This window comes from Barbus barbus (assembly GCF_936440315.1).
Source record: "Barbus barbus genome assembly, chromosome: 11".
Classification (NCBI taxonomy): Eukaryota; Metazoa; Chordata; class Actinopteri; order Cypriniformes; family Cyprinidae; genus Barbus; species Barbus barbus.
This window is the reverse complement of record NC_136739.1, coordinates 178,395-202,663: the sequence shown is the minus strand read 5'-3', so window position 1 is coordinate 202,663 and position 24,269 is coordinate 178,395. Positions and strand designations below refer to the sequence as shown.

General features: G+C 44.8%; 1 protein-coding gene across 1 annotated transcript in view; it reads right to left on the bottom strand.

The window, feature by feature from the left end:
* The window catches only part of LOC306877241 (E3 SUMO-protein ligase RanBP2-like), a 41,252-nt gene extending 20,912 nt beyond the window's left edge, over nucleotides 1–20,340 (bottom strand). The window contains exons 1-15 of the mRNA XM_079428882.1: nucleotides 20,137–20,340; nucleotides 10,405–10,472; nucleotides 10,200–10,311; nucleotides 8,827–8,979; nucleotides 8,528–8,752; nucleotides 7,420–7,562; nucleotides 6,914–7,109; nucleotides 6,536–6,836; nucleotides 6,271–6,452; nucleotides 4,580–4,761; nucleotides 4,378–4,501; nucleotides 3,808–3,969; nucleotides 3,559–3,696; nucleotides 3,323–3,454; nucleotides 56–244 (exon numbers count right to left, since the gene is read on the bottom strand). Coding sequence (XP_079285008.1) covers nucleotides 56–244; nucleotides 3,323–3,454; nucleotides 3,559–3,696; nucleotides 3,808–3,969; nucleotides 4,378–4,501; nucleotides 4,580–4,761; nucleotides 6,271–6,452; nucleotides 6,536–6,836; nucleotides 6,914–7,109; nucleotides 7,420–7,562; nucleotides 8,528–8,752; nucleotides 8,827–8,979; nucleotides 10,200–10,311; nucleotides 10,405–10,472; nucleotides 20,137–20,208 — 2,379 coding nt within the window. The 5' untranslated portion in view covers nucleotides 20,209–20,340. The remainder of the gene's footprint in view (nucleotides 1–55; nucleotides 245–3,322; nucleotides 3,455–3,558; nucleotides 3,697–3,807; nucleotides 3,970–4,377; nucleotides 4,502–4,579; nucleotides 4,762–6,270; nucleotides 6,453–6,535; nucleotides 6,837–6,913; nucleotides 7,110–7,419; nucleotides 7,563–8,527; nucleotides 8,753–8,826; nucleotides 8,980–10,199; nucleotides 10,312–10,404; nucleotides 10,473–20,136) is intronic.
* Nucleotides 20,341–24,269: the final 3,929 nt, after the last annotated feature.

The following is a 24,269-nucleotide window of genomic DNA, read 5'->3' as shown; positions in this document are numbered from 1 at the left end:
AGCGACAGTAAACAGCACGCAGAGTTTGAGCAGAAATAGCAGAGCCGTGACGTACCACAGATCTTTTGGACTGTGACGTGACATTCTTGGATGGGGAAGGTGTGGAGAATTTAATATGGCCTTCAGCGGGCTGACTGGATGTCACAGGATAGTCCACCTGATCTTCCTCCACCTCACCAACATCTTCAAGCTGCTGGTTGACCTCATTCAACAAATCCATCACCTCCTCCATAGATACAGGTAACTTCACAAAAACACATACAGACACGCCAGCGGTGCGCCATAAGCAAAGATTTATGTCACAATATTATTATAACTCTGGCTGATTACAATAAAAATCCCCATTATAGATGTGACCATTAAGAATGCGCATTTTTCTTGCGCCAGCACGCAACTAGTCGCGCGTGAACATAGAGCTCCCTGCAGGCGCTTTTTCAGATTTTTTAAAAACATTGTTGTGCTTCACACAATATACACCAGGTGGTGCAAGGAACAACATTCGTCAGTTAAACACCCAGACAAATAAACAAAGAGGACTATGAGATTGAAGTCATAATATTTTGAGAAAATCAAAATTAGGAGAAAAAAAAAAGTGCTAGCCATATTGTTGAGAATAAAGTCTTTAAGATTAAATATTAATTTATTTTGAGAATAAAGTCAAGGCAGTATAGTAGTAGTAGTAGTAGCCCTTTATTGTCACTAGTCACAAGTACCAGCGAAATTAGCCATCAACCTGTCCATACATACACATACATACAATATGACAAGGGGGTAGACAGGACAGGAAGACAGGGAATTGAGGAAGAAATACATCATAACATGAGGAAGGGGGGGAGAAAAAAAAAACCCAGACTATGCTCCTTTGGGAGTAGTGTGAGAACAGGAAAAACACCCCAGCAACAAAAGCACATAATCAATACAGCATAGACACACGACTTTGCAACAGGGGAGATAATCCAGCTCCGACAAGCAGATTATTGCAGTATATTGCTTGAATAACGTTAATTAATATGAAAATTCCACCACCTAAGCTAGCCTACTATGCAAAAAACATCCGTGGCATCCAACCTTTCATTCTTCACATGCATTTAATTTAAAACAGCAATAGTCTCTTTTCTGAGGTAAATAACATTACTTGACTATTCACAAGCTGTTTTATTGACTGTATAATAAATAACATTTCACATCTTCAAATATATATTTGTTTATTCGTTATAAAACTGATAAGCTAGGCCTAATTAAAAAAAAAAAAAAAAAGACTGCAAATAAAGTCTTAAAACTTAATTACAAAAATAAAAAGATTTTAAAACAATGTGCAGTGAGTAAATCTTTTTTTTTTTTTTTTGTTCAAAACACGTAGCCGCAAATTTGCTGTTTTCTTGCAAGTTGATGAGTTTTGAATTCAAGTGGAGCTGTATTCCAGAGGACGGAATTGCTAGGTGCAAGAATGAAAGACCTGATGCAATAGTTTTGTAACCACCCAGAGTTTGGTTAGTGTGTTTTTTTGGTGTTATGCCACTACCATTCACTACGGGACTCTAGGTAGCATTCTTTCTTGTATATAGCCACGTAAGGGGGAGAAGTTGTCAGTATTGTTTGGGGAAGGGGGAAGCATGGTTCACCCAAACTACTGAGTCCATCTGCCTATCTTTCTGCCGCTTTTAACACGGAATCATCAGATCCTCCTGTCCACCCTCTCATCACTGGGCATCACAGGGACTCCACTTCGCTGGTTTGAATCCTATCTCACTGGTAGGTCTTTCAGGGTGGCCTGGGGAGGGGAGGTATCCAAACCACATCAACTGGTCACTGGGGTTCCTCAGGGATCAGTTCTTGGACCCCTCATCTTCTCCATATACACTACATCACTGGGTCCCATCATACATGCACATGGCTTCTCCTATCACTGCTATGCTGATGACACACAGCTCTATCTCTCTTTTCAACCAGATGATCCAACGGTAGCTGCATGGATCTCAGGCTGCCTGGAGGACATCTCGGCATGGATGAAAGAACATCACCTACAGCTCAACCTGGCAAAGACTGAGCTTCTTGTCTTCCCTGCCACTCCAACTCTACAGCATGACTTCACCATCCAGCTAGGCTGTTCTACAATTACCCCATCAAGTTCAGTCAGAAATCTTGGTGTAATCTTTGATGACCAGCTGACTTTCAAAGACCACATTGCAAAGACATTTGCAAAGATCCTGCAGGTTTGCACTACACAACATCAGAAAGATCAAGCCCTTTCTAACGGAGTATGCTGCACAACTTCTTGTCCAGGCCCTTGTTGTTTCTAGGCTGGACTACTGCAATGCTCTTCTGGCTGGACTTCCATCAAACACAATCAAACCTCTACAAATGATTCAGAATGAAGCGGCACAACTGATCTTCAAAGAGCCCAAAAGAGCGCATGTTACACCTCTCTTTATCTCCTTGCACTGGCTACCAGTGGCAGCTCGCATCAAGTTCAAGACACTGATGCTTGCGTACAGATCTACCACAGGCTCTGCACCCTCCTACTTCCACTCACTATTACGAACCTACATCCCCTCCAGAAGTCTGAGATCTGCTAGTGAGCGACGCCTTGTGGTACCATCACAGAGAGGCTCAAAATCACTTTTCAGAACATTTTCGTTCACTGTTCCTGGCTGGTAGAATGATCTTCCCACCCCTATCCGGAATGCTGATTCCCTGACAATTTTCAAACGACAGCTGAAAACTCATCTCTTTCAACACTATATGACAAAAACATTGTCTTTTTTTTTTTTATTCCTTCCCTTTCTAGCTTGTACTTATTTGAACAATGCCTGAAATGTGGTATTATGAGCACTTTCTGTGTCTGTTTGACTCTTTAAGATGAATCGCTTGATGTATTCCCCAATTGTAAAGTCGCTTTGGATAAAAGCGTCTGCAAAATGAATAAATGTAAATGTCCAGACTGAGAAACCTCGGTTTCAAGCTCAATCATGTAAGTGTTCTGTTTTTTTCTGGTTAATGTTATGCTGGTTATGTGGTTATGTTATGGGTAAGCTGTATTTTCTTTTCTTGTCTTATGGCTGCTGTTTGGTGTGTAAGTGGTGTGCTAATGCTAGTTTATATGTCTTGTTTGTAGAGGGACTTTTTTGTATAGCATCTGTCTTCATTCCTTCATTGTTGGGGGTCGATGCTAATGGTACAACTGGAACATGAGTTCTACAATCGGAGGTCAGTAGTATCAAGGCCTGACTTCATTGTTGTGGTGTTTAGATCTGGATTTCCAGTTTCACTGCATCACATCACTCAATGGACATACGAGGAGTCAGTGGTGCATTTCACATACCTTCTCCATATCCTCTGCATTGGCCTGATAAATCTTGGTCAAGTATTTCCTGTACTTCAGGAGGAAGTTGGTACACCTGCCTTGAGTTTCCTCAAGCCCGTTTCCTGCCTCCTCTGACAGCCTCTGATAGATCTGATGATCAACACATGAGTCACGTCAAAAGCTGGCAGACTCGCAGCGCTTTCAGATGGAGCTGTGGATGAGCTGAAGCTGAGTCAGTGTGACTGCACCGTTACCTTCGCCAGATGCCAGTTAGACGACATGCTGTTGAGCTGCTCCAGCTTCGCGATGGCCTCCTCGGTGTTGCCCTCGATGTCAAGGAGTGTGGCGAAGCTTATGATGGCATCTCCCTCATATACTTGCACCTGAGAAGGCTAACGTCCAAAAGATCATTAGAGACGACACGACAACAGAAAACAAAGAGACCGCAGCAGGAAGCCACGCACATCTTCCCAACAGCCAAAGGACAGAAGTAATGTAGATACCTGTATGTCTCTGCTCCGAAAGTGCATGAACAAGGGGTGGAGGGGTTCAGGGATGCTGCGTTTGTGTAGGACCTTCTCCAGAAGGGGGAGCACAACCTTCCAGTAGTGCACACTGCGACCAGCGTACTCCTTCTGAGCGTAGTAGGAGTTCACCCGCTCAGCCTGACACACACACACACATACAAGACTTTAATTTCTCAAGACTTCATTTTACATCTCCAGTGAGCATATCTTGATTTAACGATGTTTAGATATTTGTATTGGAAAGCAAGACAAAACTACTGATGAAGCAATGCATGCAAACAATTTGTGGAGGTCAAATAAAGACTTTTTAAAAAAAATAGAAACTGTTGCAGAAATTGTTACTAGGACTCTAAAATGTGGCCAAAACTAATGAAGTCAAAAACTATTAATCATTTTGTGACAAAAACCACAATGTGAAAGCAATGAAAAGAGTCTTATTTGTCCAGCTGATTCCCTCAGTAGACTGCATGAGCTGCTGCCTGCGATGGATGCAAGAAATGAAGTGTATGACCTCAGGTGACGAGGGTGCTGCTCATCAGGACGTACCGCGTCAGTCAGATGTTTAGCCCAGTGTATGAGCAGCGCCGGCTGAAGGCCGTGTTTCTCTCCGGCGCGCAGCGTGCCCAGACCGTGCTGAACGACCAGACGCAGTTTAGCAGACGTTCCGGGCCTGAGAGACACACACTGCAGTCAGGAACACATGATGTCTCACACAAACACAGCTCAAGCGGCATGAGGAGTCACTCACTGCGCTCTCTTGTGAATCAGGCTGTAGACGGCATCCCACCACGCTCTCTGCCTGTCAGACGACAGCAGCTTCATGATGTGCAGCGGCAGACAGCGCGGCTCGTGCGGCTGAGAGCAGGACGCCATCTTCACCCTCTCCTGTAGCTGCACCTGACTGCAGAACACCACGCCGCACACAAACACCTGCAACACACACAATCAGCACCGCTGCCATCAGACACAGATCTACATCACAGCCTAGACCAGTGTGTCCGTTTGTGTCCTCATGCAGTCAGATGACACACAGGTCGTAGCACGGGTCGAGAGACTTCACCTGCTTTGACTTGCTCAGCTGGGCTTTAAAAGACACATAATATCAGTAATATTATCGATTTAACTGCACTGACACTCTCAGGAGAGAAAAAAAATTACATTTAGCTGAATAATGACACTATTGTCTTCTGTAGAGCTGCTTAACAGCAGAATTTGAATGTCTCCTGTTTGATTACGCTTGCATCATTGTCTAATTTCCTGCTTCTCTGTGAAGCTGCTTTCAAACAATCTGTATTGTATAAAAAAGGGCTGTTTAATTACTCTAAATACGGTTTAGATTTCGGCCTCCAACGATTATGAAAATACAATAATCGAGATGAAAATGATCAAATGTTCAGTGGATAATCTCCAAAATGGTGCCAGAGTGACGCGGAGGAAATTAATTGTTGAATAAAGTCTCTCTTTTTTTTTGCACACAAAAAGTATTCTCGTAGCTTCGTAAAATTACGGTTGACCCACTGATGTCACGAAGATTATTTTAACGATCTCCTTGCTATGTTTCTGAGCTTTGATCATGTAAGGATCCTTGCTGTCTATGGAGGGTCAGAGAGCTCTCAGAAAATATCTTAATTTATGTCCTGAAGATGAATGAAGGTCTTACGGGTTTGGAATGACATGAGGGTGAGTAATTCATGACAATTTTTATTTTTGGGTGAACTAACCCTTTAAGATGAGTTTATTCACTTACTATGCTTTAGAAGTATTTTTAACACTTTAATAATATAATTGCATATATGTGATGTCACTGCATGACTACAATTATTATTTATTATTTACTTATATTTATGGGCTTTTTTCTGCCTTTAATGGACAAAACAATAGAGAACAGACAGGAAAATACAAGGTAGAGAGCGGATCAGCAAAGGACCTCGAGACGGAAATCGAACTGGGGTCACCGGGAGCACAGTAACTCTATATATCAGCGCACCAACCACGAGGCTATTGGCGCCGATGTGACTAAAGCTGTTTGAACCAGTTCATTGAATCAAACTACCTGACAGAACCAGTTTGTGAAAAAATTATCGTATTTCCCCGTCTGCCTGAGGCTCTGGATTACAGGTAATAATGTTCTGATTCTTGCACAGACCAATCGTTTCACTTCATAAGACCTCAATAAACCATCAGGAGTCATGATATATTGATTGTGCTGCCTAAATTGCTTTTTTTAATTCTCAAAATCGGGCAGCCACTGACTTGCATTTTATGAATCACCAAGGAGCACTTTAAATTACTGTATTAAGTATTTCAGAAAGGCCCTGTCACCTACAGCAGCAGCCTGATACAAGCATCAGACACGAATGAACGTCTGACGTCAGACCCTGTCCGTTTCACACAGACCAACATCTCCCTCTGTGGAAGAAACTAAAGCAGCGAACGCACCTCCAGGTCCAGCAGGCAGATGGATTCTGGCACGTTGGTGTCCAGTTTGGAGGTCTCGAGCGTGAGCCGAGGGAAGAGCTGCTTGAGCCAGTCGTGCAGACTCCCGCTTTGACCCATGAGCGCCCACTGCAGGCCGATCCACGCCAGCTGCTGCAGATCACCCGCGTGCAGCAGCACCGCTCCTGTGACACACACACACACACACTGCATCAGCATCTACAGCAGACCCAACACACACTCACTGGTGCTCCTGTCTGACACTCACCGCTGTCCCACTTGGCCAGATCGGCAGCTTTGGGCACATGTACGCCGAGGACATGGATGTCATCGTTGCAGATGAAGGAGAGCTGCTCCTGCGTCTGTGCGCCGAACAGCTGGTCAAACAGACGACCCGGGCCACTCCGGTTCCCGAACACCTCCACCAAGTCCTTCAGCAGCTGCTCTACATCCTGGCTCAGGTTCAGCAGCATGTGACCCGCCTGACTCTGACGATCACAGGCCAGCAGCTCCAGAGGCTCATGGGATGCCTGCTCACTCTTGAAGCTCTTGGCTTTGGGTCTCGGAGCCTGAGGGAGAAGCAGATGAGTCCCTGTAAGGTGGAGGATCACAGGCACGAGGGCGTGAGGAAGAGGAAACGGTGTACCTGATAGGATACGAGATAACAGAGAGCGGCCAGATTCAGCACGGCCCTCCACTGCTGCGCCCCGTCCTGCGCTCTCTTCAGCAGCAGCGTCCCGGCGTACAGGTACAGGTGCGCCCTCATCTCTGTGAACACCTCCGCCAGCTCGTCCGCCGTGTTTGTGGCCGTGTTCTTCAAATCCTGCATCGCACAGTCAAAACTGCACCGCAACAAAGACAACGACGATAGTGAGCGACGCCAACATTAACATGACATCCAATCAGTGCGGGACATTTAAAAAAAATAAAAAATTAATTTCAACACAGACCAACATGATTACTGCTGTGTGTAATACTCCTATTAATATCAGTGTTTCGGTCAATAACTTCAGTCCTCCCAAACTTCTTTGGCCAAAACTTTGGCATAAATTCAGTAGCTGAAGGTTCAGCATGTGATTCATGTCCATGTAGAGTGACTGTAATTGTGGCGTGCTAACGGTCAGTGATGTGTGTGTGTGTTATGTGGCGTACCTCCAGAGCGCAGCGGTGCTCTCCTCACAGCTCTTCAGCCCCAGCGTCAGTCTCACGCAGCTGCAGTGTGCCAGCAGAAGCTCTTTGTGAAACTTGCGTGACGCCTGATCGTTCGACGACACGCTCGGCTGGCAGAGGTACTTCTGAAATACAGCAGAGTCAGATTATCAGGAGCATTACTTCCCATGAGCCACTGAACCCTTTCATGATAAACATGCATGGAAACATACAGAACGCAAAACAACCTTCTCACTCCAAGAGAATTTACTGAAAAACAAGTCATGATGACAGAAACCCCAAAAACAATGTTCAAATTTACATTACACATGTCAAGGAAAGAGGTCCATTCATTCATTCACAGTGAGGAACTCTCAATGACATTCGCTCTTCTATGTCTGAGCTTTACCATATTGGATGAGCTCTACTTGGGCATGTTGACCAATGTTTATATGTGAATTTAATCTGTTCACATTTTTTGTTCACAAAAATGTTGTTGTTTCTAGTCAAAATATCTACAAATTCTTAAATCAAGATATTTTTACTAGATAAGCAAAATGGCTTAGCCCTAAATTAAGTGCATTTTGCTTAAAACAAGTAAATTTGTCTGCCAGTGGGGTAAGGAAAACACTTGTTTTAAGAATATTTTACTTACCCCACTGGCAGATAATTTTACTTGTTTTAAGCAAAATGCACTTAATTTAGTTTTTTCACCCTGGAAACAATATCTTAAGTCACTTTGCTTATCTAGTAAAAATATCTTGATTTAAGAATTTGTAGATATTTTGACTAGAAACAAGACAAAAATACTAAGTAAGATAAGCCATTTTTTGCAGTGTTGATCATATCACATGATCAGATTAAACCACATGGATTACTGTTATGATGTCTTTACAAACTTTTTGAAGCATCAAAGTTGTGCTTAAGTGCACTTTGAATGGAGGGACAGAGATCTCTCAGGTTGCATTTAAATACCATCATACGTTTTGAAGACAAACAGACGTCTTGAGCTGCCAGTTTTGGGTGAACTATTCCTTTAAAGATGAACGAGCTAAAAACAACCCCTGTAAGAAACCGTGAGACAGTGGCGTGAGGACGGGCGATGCTGTACCTGCAGGGTGCTGACCAGCAGCTGGTACCACTCCAGACAGTGTCTCAGGACGCCGGCCTTCTCCACGGCGAGGCAGTGTTTGATGGCCTCCTCGTGCCGGCCGTCGGCGCTGTAGAGCTGCACCAGCTTGTGGTTGATGTAGGTGTCTGCGGGCCGCAGCTTGAGCTCCGACTGCAGCAGCTCGTACAGCTGGTTAGAGCCGCTCTGAGCGCTCAGAAGCTTCTCCTGCGGCAGAGAGGACTCGTGAGACACAGAAGCACAGCGCAGCGGACGTCTGCAGCTCTTTAGCTTACACTCACCCTCAGATTGAAGACGGCCGGGTGTCCCGGCAGAAGCCTGGCCGCTTTCTCCACCCAGAACTCGGCTCGGCTGTCGTGCTCAGGTTTACTGCACAGCAGCTCGGCCACCTTCAGGACCAGATCGTGCTGAGCCGGATTCAGATCCACCGAGCGCTGAGAGTCAAACAAACATTGTCATTACATAAAGTACACACACCTCACTCAGACTTCAACGACACACTGGCACGGTGTTGTACAGAGCCACTAAAGGGACATGGTTATGCCGCTTGCTAGCGGTAGTCTGATACATTACAGACAGTACATATAGTTTCACTCACCACATAAACAGAGTAAGGAGAGATGACTGATAGGACGATGATGGTGAATGATTTGCAGATCCTGAGCACCACTGACAAACATCTAATCTTGTAAAATGTGTGGTAAGTGCTACTGAGTGCCACTCCACGTGTGATCACAAATCTTGAAAGTGAAAGTAAAAAGCGAGTGTGCATTTAAAATCGATTTCAATGCCCTGCATATTAATTACGCCTCCCTGGTGCCCGCAATTTATATTATTCGCACTGGGCAATAGAGTATGATTAATGATTTGTGACCCTGGACCACAAAACCAGCCTTGTGTCAATTTCTTGAAATTTAGTTTTTATATATTTATGGTAGGAAATTTACAAAATATCTTCATGGAAGATGATCTTTACTTAATATCCTAATGATTTTTGGCATAAAAGAAAAATTAATAATTTTGACTCATACAATGTATTGCTACAAATATACCCCAGCGACTTAAGACTGGTTTTGTGCTCCAGGGTTCAGCGGTGGGTAGGGGGGGATCACCATGCCGGCTCAATATCATGACGTCTGTCAGCCATCGTCTACGGCCCAACCCTAATAAACGCAGCTCCGGATCATCCAGACAGATGAAGCGCGTTACAGTCTGATGTAGAGGCGCTTGCTGCAAGCCTTCAGTCAGTCATTCATAACAGATCAGAACAGCCCCTTATTTCCAGTTCTCTTTAAATGATTCATTGCGAATCGAGTTGCTCTGAGATGCTGAACGCATAAGATCATGAGCTGCTCAGGTATAAATGAACATTTTGAAATGATGGACTTTACGCTTCATTAAAACACAGACTGTAGTGTGTCAGAGAGAAAACAGCCTGTTGGCAGTGCATTCAGACTGTACAAAAATTTCCACACAAACAACTCTTTAAATACTTCTATTAAAATACTACTGCAAAACAGATATTTGACAACACTCTTATATGGATATTTATTTCCAGCCCTATGATTTATGCACGATCACATTAAACTCAAAAGCTGGTGTTTAAGACCACGCTATAGGAGAACATGTGAGAGCAAACGAGGAGAGGCCAAACCTTGTAACATCCCACAGCTTTGTCCGTTTCGCCGTCTCGCTCAAACAGCTGCCCGAGGAACTTGTGCGCTTTAGGATCCTTCGGCTGGACGGTCAGATACTCCAAAACGTGTCTGCCATTGAAGTGTGTGAGAGAGAGAAACATCAGCTCGTCTGAGAGGAACCAGACATCAGACAAAGCAGAAAGAGCACAGAAACCAGCCTACCTTTTAGCCAGGTCATACTCCTTAGCCTCAAAGTATAGCTTAGCAAACAGAAATCCTTTGACTGGCCTCTGCAGAAACAGATCACAGAATCACAAACTCAGGGCCAGGACACAACACCACTGCAAACCCTAACGACCACAGCAACCACATCATGATAATGAGCTTAAACAAATGTTGTAGTCCAGTGGTTTTGAAATATTCTTACTATTTAAAATAACTTTTCTACTTGAATACATTTTAAAAATAAAAATGCAAAGCTGCATTTTCAGCATCATTACTCCAGTCTTCAGTGTCACATAATCCTTCAGAAATCATAATAATATACTGATTTCATGCTCAACAAACATTTATTATTACAAATGTTGAAAACAGCTGAGTATATTTTTTGCAGGTTTCTTTATCACTTTTGATCAATTTAAAGCATCCTTGATCCTTGGATCTAAGAATCCTGAAAAAAAAGTACTAAAATAAATATTGCTAATAATATAATAATAATCAGAAATGTTTGTTGATCAGTAAATCAGTATATTATTATGATTTCTGAAGATCATGTGACACTGAAGACTGGAGTAATGATGCTGAAAATACAGCTGCACATCACAGAAATAAATTAGACTTTAACACATATTCACATAGAAAACTTATTTTAAATAGTAAAATTTTTTCAAAATTTTACTTTTTTTTGCTGTACTTTGGATCAAATAAATGCAGGCTTGGTGAGAAGAGACTTCTTTGAAAAAAAAATTTAAATGTTAAAAAAAACTTGACTGGAAGTGTAACTTTGTAAAATAACTCCCTTTTATCATTTGTAAGCAACTTATTGTATTTTTTTAAATAAATGACTGTTTAATGAGATGGATGTGCTGATATGATTTGCGTAACGGATGTTTGGTTGTATCAGAGAGAGTCTAAGGCTGGCCGCACATGAGATGATTTTCAAATCTTTACCAATTTTAAAACCACAGGAGACCACAGACATGAAGAGAACTGAATTCTGATTCACTTTCTCTTTCACAGTGGAAAAACAAAATAGAAAATTAAGAATGGGGTGATTATTATCTTATTATATTCTGCTTCATGGCATGTCTATGGTTGGCAAGTTTCAGTTATAGAAAGGTGTGTGTGTGTCAGCAGTGTTTAACTGGAAGCAGGTGTGTGTGTGTGTGTGTGTGTGTGTCAGCAGTGTTTAACTGGAAGCAGGTGTGTGTGTGTGTGTGTGTCTCAGCAGTGTTTAACTGGAAGGAGGTGTGTGTGTGTGTGTTTGTCAGCAGTGTTTCTCTGGAAGCAGGTGTGTGTGTGTTTGTCAGCAGTGTTTAACTGGAAGCAGGTGTGTGTTTGTCAGCAGTGTTTAACTGGAAGCAGGTGTGTGTTTGTCAGCAGTGTTTAACTGGAAGCAGGTGTGTGTGTCTCAGTAGTGTTTCTCTGGAAGCAGGTGTGTGTTTGTCAGCAGTGTTTAACTGGAAGTGTGTGTGTGTGTGTGTCTGCAGTGTTTAACTGGAAGCAGGTGTGTGTGTGTCTGCAGTGTTTAACTGGAAGCAGGTGTGTGTGTGTGTCTCAGTAGTGTTTCTCTGGAAGCAGGTGTGTGTTTGTCAGCAGTGTTTAACTGGAAGCAGGTGTGTGTTTGTCAGCAGTGTTTAACTGGAAGCTGGTGTGTGTGTGTGCGTGTCTGCAGTGTTTAACTGGAAGCGTGTGCGCGTCTGCAGTGTTTAACTGGAAGCAGGTGTGCGTGTCTGCAGTGTTTAGCTGGAAGCAGGTGTGCGTGCGTGTCTGCAGTGTTTAGCTGGAAGCAGGTGTGCGTGCGTGTCTGCAGTGTTTAGCTGGAAGCAGGTGTGCGTGCGTGTCTGCAGTGTTTAGCTGGAAGCAGGTGTGCGTGCGTGTCTGCAGTGTTTAGCTGGAAGCAGGTGTGCGTGCGTGTCTGCAGTGTTTAGCTGGAAGCAGGTGTGCGTGCGTGTCTGCAGTGTTTAGCTGGAAGCAGGTGTGCGTGCGTGTCTGCAGTGTTTAGCTGGAAGCAGGTGTGCGTGCGTGTCTGCAGTGTTTAGCTGGAAGCAGGTGTGCGTGCGTGTCTGCAGTGTTTAGCTGGAAGCAGGTGTGCGTGCGTGTCTGCAGTGTTTAGCTGGAAGCAGGTGTGCGTGCGTGTCTGCAGTGTTTAGCTGGAAGCAGGTGTGCGTGCGTGTCTGCAGTGTTTAGCTGGAAGCAGGTGTGCGTGCGTGTCTGCAGTGTTTAGCTGGAAGCAGGTGTGCGTGCGTGTCTGCAGTGTTTAGCTGGAAGCAGGTGTGCGTGCGTGTCTGCAGTGTTTAGCTGGAAGCAGGTGTGCGTGCGTGTCTGCAGTGTTTAGCTGGAAGCAGGTGTGCGTGCGTGTCTGCAGTGTTTAGCTGGAAGCAGGTGTGCGTGCGTGTCTGCAGTGTTTAGCTGGAAGCAGGTGTGCGTGCGTGTCTGCAGTGTTTAGCTGGAAGCAGGTGTGCGTGCGTGTCTGCAGTGTTTAGCTGGAAGCAGGTGTGCGTGCGTGTCTGCAGTGTTTAGCTGGAAGCAGGTGTGCGTGCGTGTCTGCAGTGTTTAGCTGGAAGCAGGTGTGCGTGCGTGTCTGCAGTGTTTAGCTGGAAGCAGGTGTGCGTGCGTGTCTGCAGTGTTTAGCTGGAAGCAGGTGTGCGTGTGTCTGCAGTGTTTAACTGGAAGCAGGTGTGTGTGTGTGTGTGTGTGTCTGCAGTGTTTAACTGGAAGCAGGTGTGTGGGTGTCTGCAGTGTTTAACTGGAAGCAGGTGTGTGGGTGTCTGCAGTGTTTAACTGGAAGCAGGTGTGTGGGTGTCTGCAGTGTTTAACTGGAAGCAGGTGTGTGTCTGCAGTGTTTAACTGGAAGCAGGTGTGTGTGTGTGTGTGTGTGTGTCTGCAGTGTTTAACTGGAAGCAGGTGTGTGTGTGTGTCTGCAGTGTTTAACTGGAAGCAGGTGTGTGTGTGTGTCTGCAGTGTTTAACTGGAAGCAGGTGTGTGTGTGTGTGTGTGTGTGTGTCTGCAGTGTTTAACTGGAAGCAGGTGTGTGTGTGTGTGTGTGTGTGTGTGTGTCTGCAGTGTTTAACTGGAAGCAGGTGTGTTTGTGTGTGTCTGCAGTGTTTAACTGGAAGCAGGTGTGTGTGTGTGTGTGTCTGCAGTGTTTAACTGGAAGCAGGTGTGTGTGTGTGTGTGTCTGCAGTGTTTAACTGGAAGCAGGTGTGTGTGTGTGTGTGTGTCTGCAGTGTTTAACTGGAAGCAGGTGTGTGTGTGTGTGTGTGTGTCTGCAGTGTTTAACTGGAAGCAGGTGTGTGTGTGTGTGTGTGTGTGTGTCTGCAGTGTTTAACTGGAAGCAGGTGTGTGTGTGTGTGTGTGTGTGTCTGCAGTGTTTAACTGGAAGCAGGTGTGTGTGTGTGTGTGTGTGTGTGTGTCTGCAGTGTTTAACTGGAAGCAGGTGTGTGTGTGTGTCTGCAGTGTTTAACTGGAAGCAGGTGTGTGTGTGTGTCTGCAGTGTTTAACTGGAAGCAGGTGTGTGTGTGTGTCTGCAGTGTTTAACTGGAAGCAGGTGTGTGTGTGTGTGTCTGCAGTGTTTAACTGGAAGCAGGTGTGTGTGTGTGTGTGTCTGCAGTGTTTAACTGGAAGCAGGTGTGTGTGTGTGTGTGTGTGTCTGCAGTGTTTAACTGGAAGCAGGTGTGTGTGTGTGTGTGTGTGTCTGCAGTGTTTAACTGGAAGCAGGTGTGTGTGTGTGTGTGTGTCTGCAGTGTTTAACTGGAAGCAGGTGTGTGTGTGTGTGTGTGTCTGCAGTGTTTAACTGGAAGCAGGTGTGTGTGTGTGTGTGTGTGTGTGTGTGTGTCTGCAGTGTTTAACTGGAAGCAGGTGTGTGTGTGTGTGTGTGTCTGCAGTGTTTAACTGGAAGCAGGTGTGTGTGTGTGTGTGTCTGCAGTGTTTAACTGGAAGCAGGTGTGTGTGTGTGTGTGTCTGCAGTGTTTAACTGGAAGCAGGTGTGTGTGTGTGTCTGCAGTGTTTAACTGGAAGCAGGTGTGTGTGTGTGTCTGCAGTGTTTAACTGGAAGCAGGTGTGTGTGTGTGTGTGTGTGTCTGCAGTGTTTAACTGGAAGCAGGTGTGTGTGTGTGTGTGTGTGTCTGCAGTGTTTAACTGGAAGCAGGTGTGTGTGTGTGTGTGTCTGCAGTGTTTAACTGGAAGCAGGTGTGTGTGTGTGTGTGTGTCTGCAGTGTTTAACTGGAAGCAGGTGTGTGTGTGTGTGTGTGTGTCTGCAGTGTTTAACTGGAAGCAGGTGTGTGTGTGTGTGTGTGTGTCTGCAGTGTTTAACTGGAAGCAGGTGTGTGTGTGTGTGTGTGTGTCTGCAGTGTTTAACTGGAAGCAGGTGTGTGTGTGTGTGTGTCTGCAGTGTTTAACTGGAAGCAGGTGTGTGTGTGTGTGTGTGTCTGCAGTGTTTAACTGGAAGCAGGTGTGTGTGTGTGTGTGTCTGCAGTGTTTAACTGGAAGCAGGTGTGTGTGTGTGTGTGTGTGTCTGCAGTGTTTAACTGGAAGCAGGTGTGTGTGTGCGTGTGTGTGTGTGTCTGCAGTGTTTAACTGGAAGCAGGTGTGTGTGTGTGTGTGTCTGCAGTGTTTAACTGGAAGCAGGTGTGTGTGTGTGTGTGTGTGTGTCTGCAGTGTTTAACTGGAAGCAGGTGTGTGTGTGTGTGTGTGTGTGTGTGTGTGTGTCTGCAGTGTTTAACTGGAAGCAGGTGTGTGTGTGTGTGTCTGCAGTGTTTAACTGGAAGCAGGTGTGTGTGTCTGCAGTGTTTAACTGGAAGCAGGTGAGTCTGTCTGCAGTGTTTAACTGGAAGCAGGTGTGTGTGTGTGTGTGTGTGTGTGTGTGTGTGTGTCTGCAGTGTTTAACTGGAAGCAGGTGTGTGTGTCTGCAGTGTTTAACTGGAAGCAGGTGAGTCTGTCTGCAGTGTTTAACTGGAAGCAGGTGAGTGTGTTTGTCAGCAGTGTTTAACTGGAAGCAGGTGTGTGTGTGTGTGTCTGCAGTGTTTAACTGGAAGCAGGTGTGTGTGTGTGTGTGTGTGTGTGTGTGTGTGTGTGTGTCTGCAGTGTTTAACTGGAAGCAGGTGTGTGTGTGTGTGTGTGTCTGCAGTGTTTAACTGGAAGCAGGTGAGTGTGTGTTTGTCAGCAGTGTTTAACTGGAAGCAGGTGAGTGTCTGCAGTGTTTAACTGGAAGCAGGTGAGTCTGTCTGCAGTGTTTAACTGGAAGCAGGCGTGTGTTTGTTTGTCAGTAGTGTTTCTCTGGAAGCAGGTGCGTGTGTGTGTCTCAGCAGTGTTTAACTGGAAGCAGGTGAGTGTGTGTTTGTCAGCAGTGTTTAACTGGAAGCAGGTGAGTCTGTCTGCAGTGTTTAACTGGAAGCAGGCGTGTGTTTGTTTGTCAGTAGTGTTTCTCTGGAAGCAGGTGCGTGTGTGTGTCTCAGCAGTGTTTAACTGGAAGCAGGTGCGTGTGTGTGTCTCAGCAGTGTCTAACTGGAAGCAGGTGCGTGTGTGTGTCTCAGCAGTGTTTAACTGGAAGCAGGTGCGTGTGTGTGTCTCAGCAGTGTTTAACTGGAAGCAGGTGAGTGTGTGTTTGTCTGCAGTGTTTAACTGGAAGCAGGTGAGTCTGTCTGCAGTGTTTAACTGGAAGCAGGCGTGTGTTTGTTTGTCAGTAGTGTTTCTCTGGAAGCAGGTGCGTGTGTGTGTGTCTCAGCAGTGTTTAACTGGAAGCAGGTGCGTGTGTGTGTCTCAGCAGTGTCTAACTGGAAGCAGGTGCGTGTGTGTGTCTCAGCAGTGTTTAACTGGAAGCAGGTGCGTGTGTGTGTCTCAGCAGTGTTTAACTGGAAGCAGGTGCGTGTGTGTGTCTCAGCAGTGTTTAACTGGAAGCAGGTGCGTGTGTGTGTCTCAGCAGTGTTTAACTGGAAGCAGGTGCGTGTGTGTTTGTCAGCAGTGTTTAACTGGAAGCAGGTGTGTGTGTGTGTGTGTGTGTGTGTGTGTGTGTGTGTGTGTGTGTGTGTGTGTGTGTGTGTGTCTGCAGTGTTTAACTGGAAGCAGGTGTGTGTGTGTGTGTGTGTGTGTCTGCAGTGTTTAACTGGAAGCAGGTGTGTGTGTGTGTGTGTGTGTGTGTGTGTCTGCAGTGTTTAACTGGAAGCAGGTGTGTGTGTGTGTGTGTGTGTGTGTGTGTGTCTGCAGTGTTTAACTGGAAGCAGGTGTGTGTGTGTGTGTGTCTGCAGTGTTTAACTGGAAGCAGGTGTGTGTGTGTGTGTGTGTGTCTGCAGTGTTTAACTGGAAGCAGGTGTGTGTGTGTGTGTGTGTCTGCAGTGTTTAACTGGAAGCAGGTGTGTGTGTGTGTGTGTGTGTGTGTGTGTGTCTGCAGTGTTTAACTGGAAGCAGGTGTGTGTGTGTGTGTGTCTGCAGTGTTTAACTGGAAGCAGGTGTGTGTGTGTGTGTGTGTGTCTGCAGTGTTTAACTGGAAGCAGGTGTGTGTCTGCAGTGTTTAACTGGAAGCAGGTGTGTGTGTGTGTGTCTGCAGTGTTTAACTGGAAGCAGGTGTGTGTGTGTGTGTGTCTGCAGTGTTTAACTGGAAGCAGGTGTGTGTGTGTGTGTGTGTGTGTGTGTGTGTGTGTCTGCAGTGTTTAACTGGAAGCAGGTGTGTGTGTGTGTGTGTCTGCCTGCAGTGTTTAACTGGAAGCAGGTGTGTGTGTGTGTGTGTGTGTGTGTCTGCAGTGTTTAACTGGAAGCAGGTGAGTCTGTCTGCAGTGTTTAACTGGAAGCAGGCGTGTGTTTGTTTGTCAGTAGTGTTTCTCTGGAAGCAGGTGCGTGTGTGTGTCTCAGCAGTGTTTAACTGGAAGCAGGTGCGTGTGTGTGTCTCAGCAGTGTCTAACTGGAAGCAGGTGCGTGTGTGTGTCTCAGCAGTGTTTAACTGGAAGCAGGTGCGTGTGTGTGTCTCAGCAGTGTTTAACTGGAAGCAGGTGAGTGTGTGTTTGTCTGCAGTGTTTAACTGGAAGCAGGTGAGTCTGTCTGCAGTGTTTAACTGGAAGCAGGCGTGTGTTTGTTTGTCAGTAGTGTTTCTCTGGAAGCAGGTGCGTGTGTGTGTGTCTCAGCAGTGTTTAACTGGAAGCAGGTGCGTGTGTGTGTCTCAGCAGTGTCTAACTGGAAGCAGGTGCGTGTGTGTGTCTCAGCAGTGTTTAACTGGAAGCAGGTGCGTGTGTGTGTCTCAGCAGTGTTTAACTGGAAGCAGGTGCGTGTGTGTGTCTCAGCAGTGTTTAACTGGAAGCAGGTGCGTGTGTGTTTGTCAGCAGTGTTTAACTGGAAGCAGGTGCGTGTGTGTCTCAGCAGTGTTTAACTGGAAGCAGGTGCGTGTGTGTTTGTCAGCAGTGTTTAACTGGAAGCAGGTGTGTGTGTGTGTGTGTGTGTGTGTGTGTGTCTGCAGTGTTTAACTGGAAGCAGGTGTGTGTGTGTGTGTGTGTCTGTCTGCAGTGTTTAACTGGAAGCAGGTGTGTGTGTGTGTGTGTCTGCAGTGTTTAACTGGAAGCAGGTGTGTGTCTGCAGTGTTTAACTGGAAGCAGGTGTGTGTCTGCAGTGTTTAACTGGAAGCAGGTGTGTGTCTGCAGTGTTTAACTGGAAGCAGGTGTGTGTCTGCAGTGTTTAACTGGAAGCAGGTGTGTGTCTGCAGTGTTTAACTGGAAGCAGGTGTGTGTGTGTGTGTGTGTCTGCAGTGTTTAACTGGAAGCAGGTGTGTGTGTGTGTGTGTGTGTGTGTGTCTGCAGTGTTTAACTGGAAGCAGGTGTGTGTGTGTGTCTGCAGTGTTTAACTGGAAGCAGGTGTGTGTGTGTGTCTGCAGTGTTTAACTGGAAGCAGGTGTGTGTGTGTGTGTGTGTCTGCAGTGTTTAACTGGAAGCAGGTGTGTGTGTGTGTGTGTGTGTCTGCAGTGTTTAACTGGAAGCAGGTGTGTGTGTCTGCAGTGTTTAACTGGAAGCAGGTGAGTCTGTCTGCAGTGTTTAACTGGAAGCAGGTGAGTGTGTATGTGTTTGTCAGCAGTGTTTAACTGGAAGCAGGTGTGTGTGTGTGTGTGTGTCTGCAGTGTTTAACTGGAAGCAGGTGTGTGTGTGTGTGTGTCTGCAGTGTTTAACTGGAAGCAGGTGAGTGTGTGTGTGTCAGCAGTGTTTAACTGGAAGCAGGTGAGTGTCTGCAGTGTTTAACTGGAAGCAGGTGAGTCTGTCTGCAGTGTTTAACTGGAAGCAGGCGTGTGTTTGTTTGTCAGTAGTGTTTCTCTGGAAGCAGGTGCGTGTGTGTGTGTCTCAGCAGTGTTTAACTGGAAGCAGGTGCGTGTGTGTGTCTCAGCAGTGTCTAACTGGAAGCAGGTGCGTGTGTGTGTCTCAGCAGTGTTTAACTGGAAGCAGGTGCGTGTGTGTGTCTCAGCAGTGTTTAACTGGAAGCAGGTGCGTGTGTGTGTCTCAGCAGTGTTTAACTGGAAGCAGGTGCGTGTGTGTTTGTCAGCAGTGTTTAACTGGAAGTGTGTGTGTGTGTGTGTGTGTGTGTGTGTGTGTGTGTCTGCAGTGTTTAACTGGAAGCAGGTGTGTGTGTGTGTGTGTGTGTGTCTGCAGTGTTTAACTGGAAGCAGGTGTGTGTGTGTGTGTGTGTGTGTGTGTCTGCAGTGTTTAACTGGAAGCAGGTGTGTGTGTGTGTGTGTGTGTGTCTGCAGTGTTTAACTGGAAGCGTGTGTGTGTGTGTGTGTGTGTCTGCAGTGTTTAACTGGAAGCAGGTGAGTGTGTGTTTGTCAGCAGTGTTTAACTGGAAGCAGGTGAGTCTGTCTGCAGTGTTTAACTGGAAGCAGGTGAGTGTGTGTTTGTCAGCAGTGTTTAACTGGAAGCAGGTGAGTCTGTCTGCAGTGTTTAACTGGAAGCAGGTGAGTGTTTGTCAGTAGTGTTTCTCTGGAAGCAGGTGCGTGTGTGTGTCTCAGCAGTGTTTAACTGGAAACAGGTGAGTGTCTGCAGTGTTTAACTGGAAGCAGGTGAGTCTGTCTGCAGTGTTTAACTGGAAGCAGGCGTGTGTTTGTCTCAGCAGTGTTTAACTGGAAGCAGGTGCGTGTGTGTGTCTCAGCAGTGTTTAACTGGAAGCAGGTGCGTGTGTCTGCAGTGTTTAACTGGAAGCAGGTGTGTGTGTGTGTGTGTGTGTGTGTGTCTGCAGTGTTTAACTGGAAGCAGGTGTGTGTGTGTGTGTGTGTCTGCAGTGTTTAACTGGAAGCAGGTGAGTGTGTGTTTGTCAGCAGTGTTTAACTGGAAGCAGGTGCTTGTCAGCAGTGTTTAACTGGAAGCAGGTGTGTGTGTGTGTGTCAGCAGTGTTTAACTGGAAGCAGGTGCTTGTCAGCAGTGTTTAACTGGAAGCAGGTGTGTGTGTGTGTGTGTGTGTCTGTAGTGTTTAACTGGAAGCAGGTGTGTGTGTGTGTGTGTCTGCAGTGTTTAACTGGAAGCAGGTGTGTGTGTGTGTGTGTGTGTGTGTCTGCAGTGTTTAACTGGAAGCAGGTGTGTGTGTGTGTGTGTTTGTCAGCAGTGTTTAACTGGAAGCAGGTGCTTGTCTGCAGTGTTTAACTGGAAGCAGGTGTGTGTGTGTTTGTCAGCAGTGTTTAACTGGAAGCAGGGGTGTGTGTGTGTGTGTGTGTTAATCTAGTGACAGAAAGCTATGACTGGTTGATACACTTTAGGCCCGTTATGCTCTTCTTACCGCTTTCTGCGAGGGAGAGGCGCTCTGAACTGTAGAGATATAGTGCTCCACGTCCGCTTTAGTCCGCCTCATGGCTGCGGTGACAGACTCTTCGTCTTTGTTTCAGAAGATGATCATTGAAGCGCGGATCAGTGGCTCCTATCACTCTGTTCACGCGCGAAACACACGAACGAGAAATGGCGGAACTTCCGCTCTGTCTTCTTCTGCTGATGGTGCTGTTACGTGTGCGTCTCCGCCGCCTGCTGGTTTGGAGCGGCAGGTTTCACTCGCATGGAGATGAATCTGTATTTCCCTCATAATGTAGTGATCAGATCAGAGCCCATGTCTCACTGGCTCTGTGTTCAACTCCTGCTTCCTCCTCAGACACTATAGTGCTAAATCCTGTGGTCTAGTCCTGTAAGCTCTAAAAATGTTAAAATCACCATATATATCTGATTATCACTCAAACCCTTTCACTAAAGGCCTACGGTGCTCACTGGCCTATTCTTTATATTGTTAAAAATATTATTACGCTGATCATTTACTGCATTTAAAAGCACATGCTCTTCTGTTTCTAAAACATCACATTCATCACCATTTTCATGCTTCCTCGTTAATAATGCAAGTCCCGTGTGTCCCAGCCTTAAAGAGGTCATCGGATGCCCATTTTCCACTAATTTATATTTGATTCTTTAGGGTCTTAATTAAGTCTATGGCCTGGTTTCACAGACAGGTCTTAGACTAAGCCAGGATTAGGCCATAGTTCAATTCGGAAATTTAAGTAATTTTTATTAACATGCCTTAGAAAAAAACATTACTGGTGAGCATCTTAAGACAAAACAAAAGCGCTGATCTATTTTAAGATCAGTCAGTGCAAGTTTCTTTCATTTAAAACAGCTCAGACGTACACTTTAGTCTGGGACTAGGCTTAAGCCTTCTCTGTGAAACCAGAGGAATAACATACTTCGGTTAACTTCTCAATGGTAGAGTACAAAACAAATTATTTTCCCTGTCAAAATCAGATCTGTTTTAAATATTTAGGAACATTTATAGATATTAGTTTTTTTAAAAAGCAATGCAGAGATTACAACGTTTTGGTGTGAGTCTATCTATTTTAGAGATGGTTTATAAGAATCTTGTTGCGTGTTATGTTTTAACATGACTGTGGTATGGACTATTGCCAGCAAAGCAACAACTGAGTCGAGTAGTTCCATTATAAATACTGGGATCGGGTGATTGCGTTACGTGCCTTTTATATAATTTGTGCTTGTTTAAAGGGGTCATATATGACAATACACCAAATAATGTTCTTTTTAGCAGTTTAGGGTTAAAACAAACATTTTTCACATACTGTACATAATTGTTGCTCCTCTATGCTCAGTCTTTCTGAAACGCACTTTTTTTTTTCTTTTTTTTTTTAATATTACAAAGCTCATCGTTCTGAGAAGCGAGGCGTGCTCTGATTGGCCAGCTATCCAGTGCGTTGTGATATGCTTGAGGTATTCAGCAAGTCACGGAAATGTTACGCCCCCTTACCGTATTGTGATGCAGTGTCCCGGTGTAGTGCTGAATTCTGACCCCCGCCAGATTATTACCCCCCTAGTATTGGTAGGGTTAGGTGTGGGGGAGGGGTTAGGATTAGGCAATCAGGTAGCGATTTCAACGAGGGGGGTAATAACTTGGCAGGGAGTCGAAAATAAGCACAACACCGGCGCGACGAGACTAAAACAATAAAACCCATTACACATGAGGCATTTGTTGCATCCAGTGAGGACATAATTACTGATTATAATGACTTATACTGTCTTAAGCGTCGCATCGCGCCACGTAAACATTACCATGTCTGCATTTGTGATTGGAGAAACAACAAAGAAGCACTACTCTGACTATTCAAACGAGAGGTTTGAGCAGTGTAGTGGCAAATTCTTTAAATAAGAAAACATACTTACAGGCTGTGAGTCAGAAGTGCCAGACTGTCCTTGCAATGTTGGAATTACCCCACTTTATAGAAACAGGCTTTGTGCAGCCAGCATTGTAGGCTACTCTCCCAGGATCAGGAAATACTCCTCTGTAACTTGCGCTGCACACACTCTAATATTTGGGTTGAACTGTTCTGGAACAGTGTTGTAAATACAACTTAACCACTGATTTCTAGTTGTGTGCTCTTTTGGAAGCCCAAACTAAGTAGTTTCACTTTCACAACGAAACACAGTGTCTCCAGGACATGGCGCTGGCGGCAGCAACAATACTACAGCCAGAATAATAGCTCCGCCTTTCATTGGGTATGCATTTGGGTGGTGTTATTCAAATCTTCCCACATCGTGATGTAGACGTGGGGCCGTGTTTAAATGAGGTGTTTTAGGAGGGTGTGGTTGAGTCTTAACTTTTATAAAGAATATCTCTTTGGGTTTGAGACTTTAGTCTTTGCAACTTCAGGGATCTTATCTCTGCACGAACAGCTTGTAACACTCCAAAGAGAAAGGAAAACTTGAACTCACATATGACCCCTTTAAATGTATTTGTGTGGTGAAGCCAAAGACAAATTTCCACTTGTGGACAATAAAGTGGCTAAACTAAACTTCTTCATTTCTATGCTTTTCTCTTTGCTTTTTTTTCCCCTGCTGATTTTACAAAGTGCTGCTATTTTGCCACCTTATTATTTCCCTGTTAATCACTGATTTTATCTAATTTCTTCCCAGAGGTACCTTAATATCCACCAAGTTTTTTCTTTAATGCCTCTTTTGCTAACTTATCAGCTATTTCATTCCCTACTAACCCGATATGTGCCGGTACCCAACAAAACTCTACTTTCAGTCTGTACAGTAACGTATAAGCCTCCACTAGCAGCTTTATAAGTTTTTGTAGACATTATACACTTGAGAGCTGATGAAGAATCTGAGCTAATTACAATCCTATTTGGTCTGACCTGTTCGACCCATTGCAATCCTACTATAGTTAATTCTGTAGAGTATACGGAGTCACTCAATCTTATTTTTCTCAAATCTTGGAATCTACACTCCAACTCTGTCTGATCGATTAGATCTTTACAAATCTGTTTAAAAGAATAAATTCTCTCATAAAATCATTGATTTCAGAACTATATCTCTCTTCTGCTTTTTCCCAGACCTCCAATCTAATTTCAACAATAGGTTCAGGAATATTCCATATGATACACCATTTAATGGCATGTTAGGACCGATTACTTCTTTCTCCAGCCCACAATCCTTGACCCGCTGTTCATATTTCCATCCAGAACTATTCCCTCCATTCTTTTTTGCAGATTCTAGGGGCTCTGGACTGTTGTCCAGTTTCTTTAATTCAGATTTAGCTCCAGTACCATACACTGCACACCCATAATCTATGATAGAACGTATTAAGGCTTGATTATACATGTAACAGTGTGCTTTTTCTTGCTCCCCATTCATACTTGGCTATTGAAGTCATGCAATTTATTATGCTTTTGTATTTGTTTTTATTTTATTTATTTTTTTAAATGTCTCTTCTGCTGCTGTGCAATGGTGCTTGGCAAATGTCATGTATGCATCTCTGCCACCTACGGGCCTGGAGCCAGGATCGGCATCATCTCTCAGTAGGCAAATAAACTTATTTCTGCCAGCTCCTAAGAAAGAAAAAGTCACGATCCACACAGGGAGAAACGTATATGATATGACGTATAACAGCAGACCTTGAAGACACGGAAACACAGGGCTTAAGAACACTGGTTAGTAATACACACAGATGGAGACTAATGAACTAATAATCACACTAAACGAGGACCGGAATAGGAAAACCCAAATATGGACATAGAGGGAGAAACTAGGGCAAGGAAGGCACATGGGGAGCAAAACAAGACAGGACACAGGTATGACAAAGAAATTTACATAAATTTTAATAAGATTTGCTGACATTTGTCAGTCTTGTCGGGTTAAGTATATACAGTGCTGCTTGAAAGTTTGTGAACCCTTTAGAATTTTCTATATTTCTGCATAAATATGACCCAAAACATCATCAGATTTTCATATAACTCCCTGAAAGACAAAGAGAACCCAATCAAACAAGTGAGAAAAATATTTTCTTTGTCATTTTATTTATTGAGATAAATGATCAGTGTTGCAAAAGTATGTGAATCTCTAGGATTAGCAGTTAATTTAAAG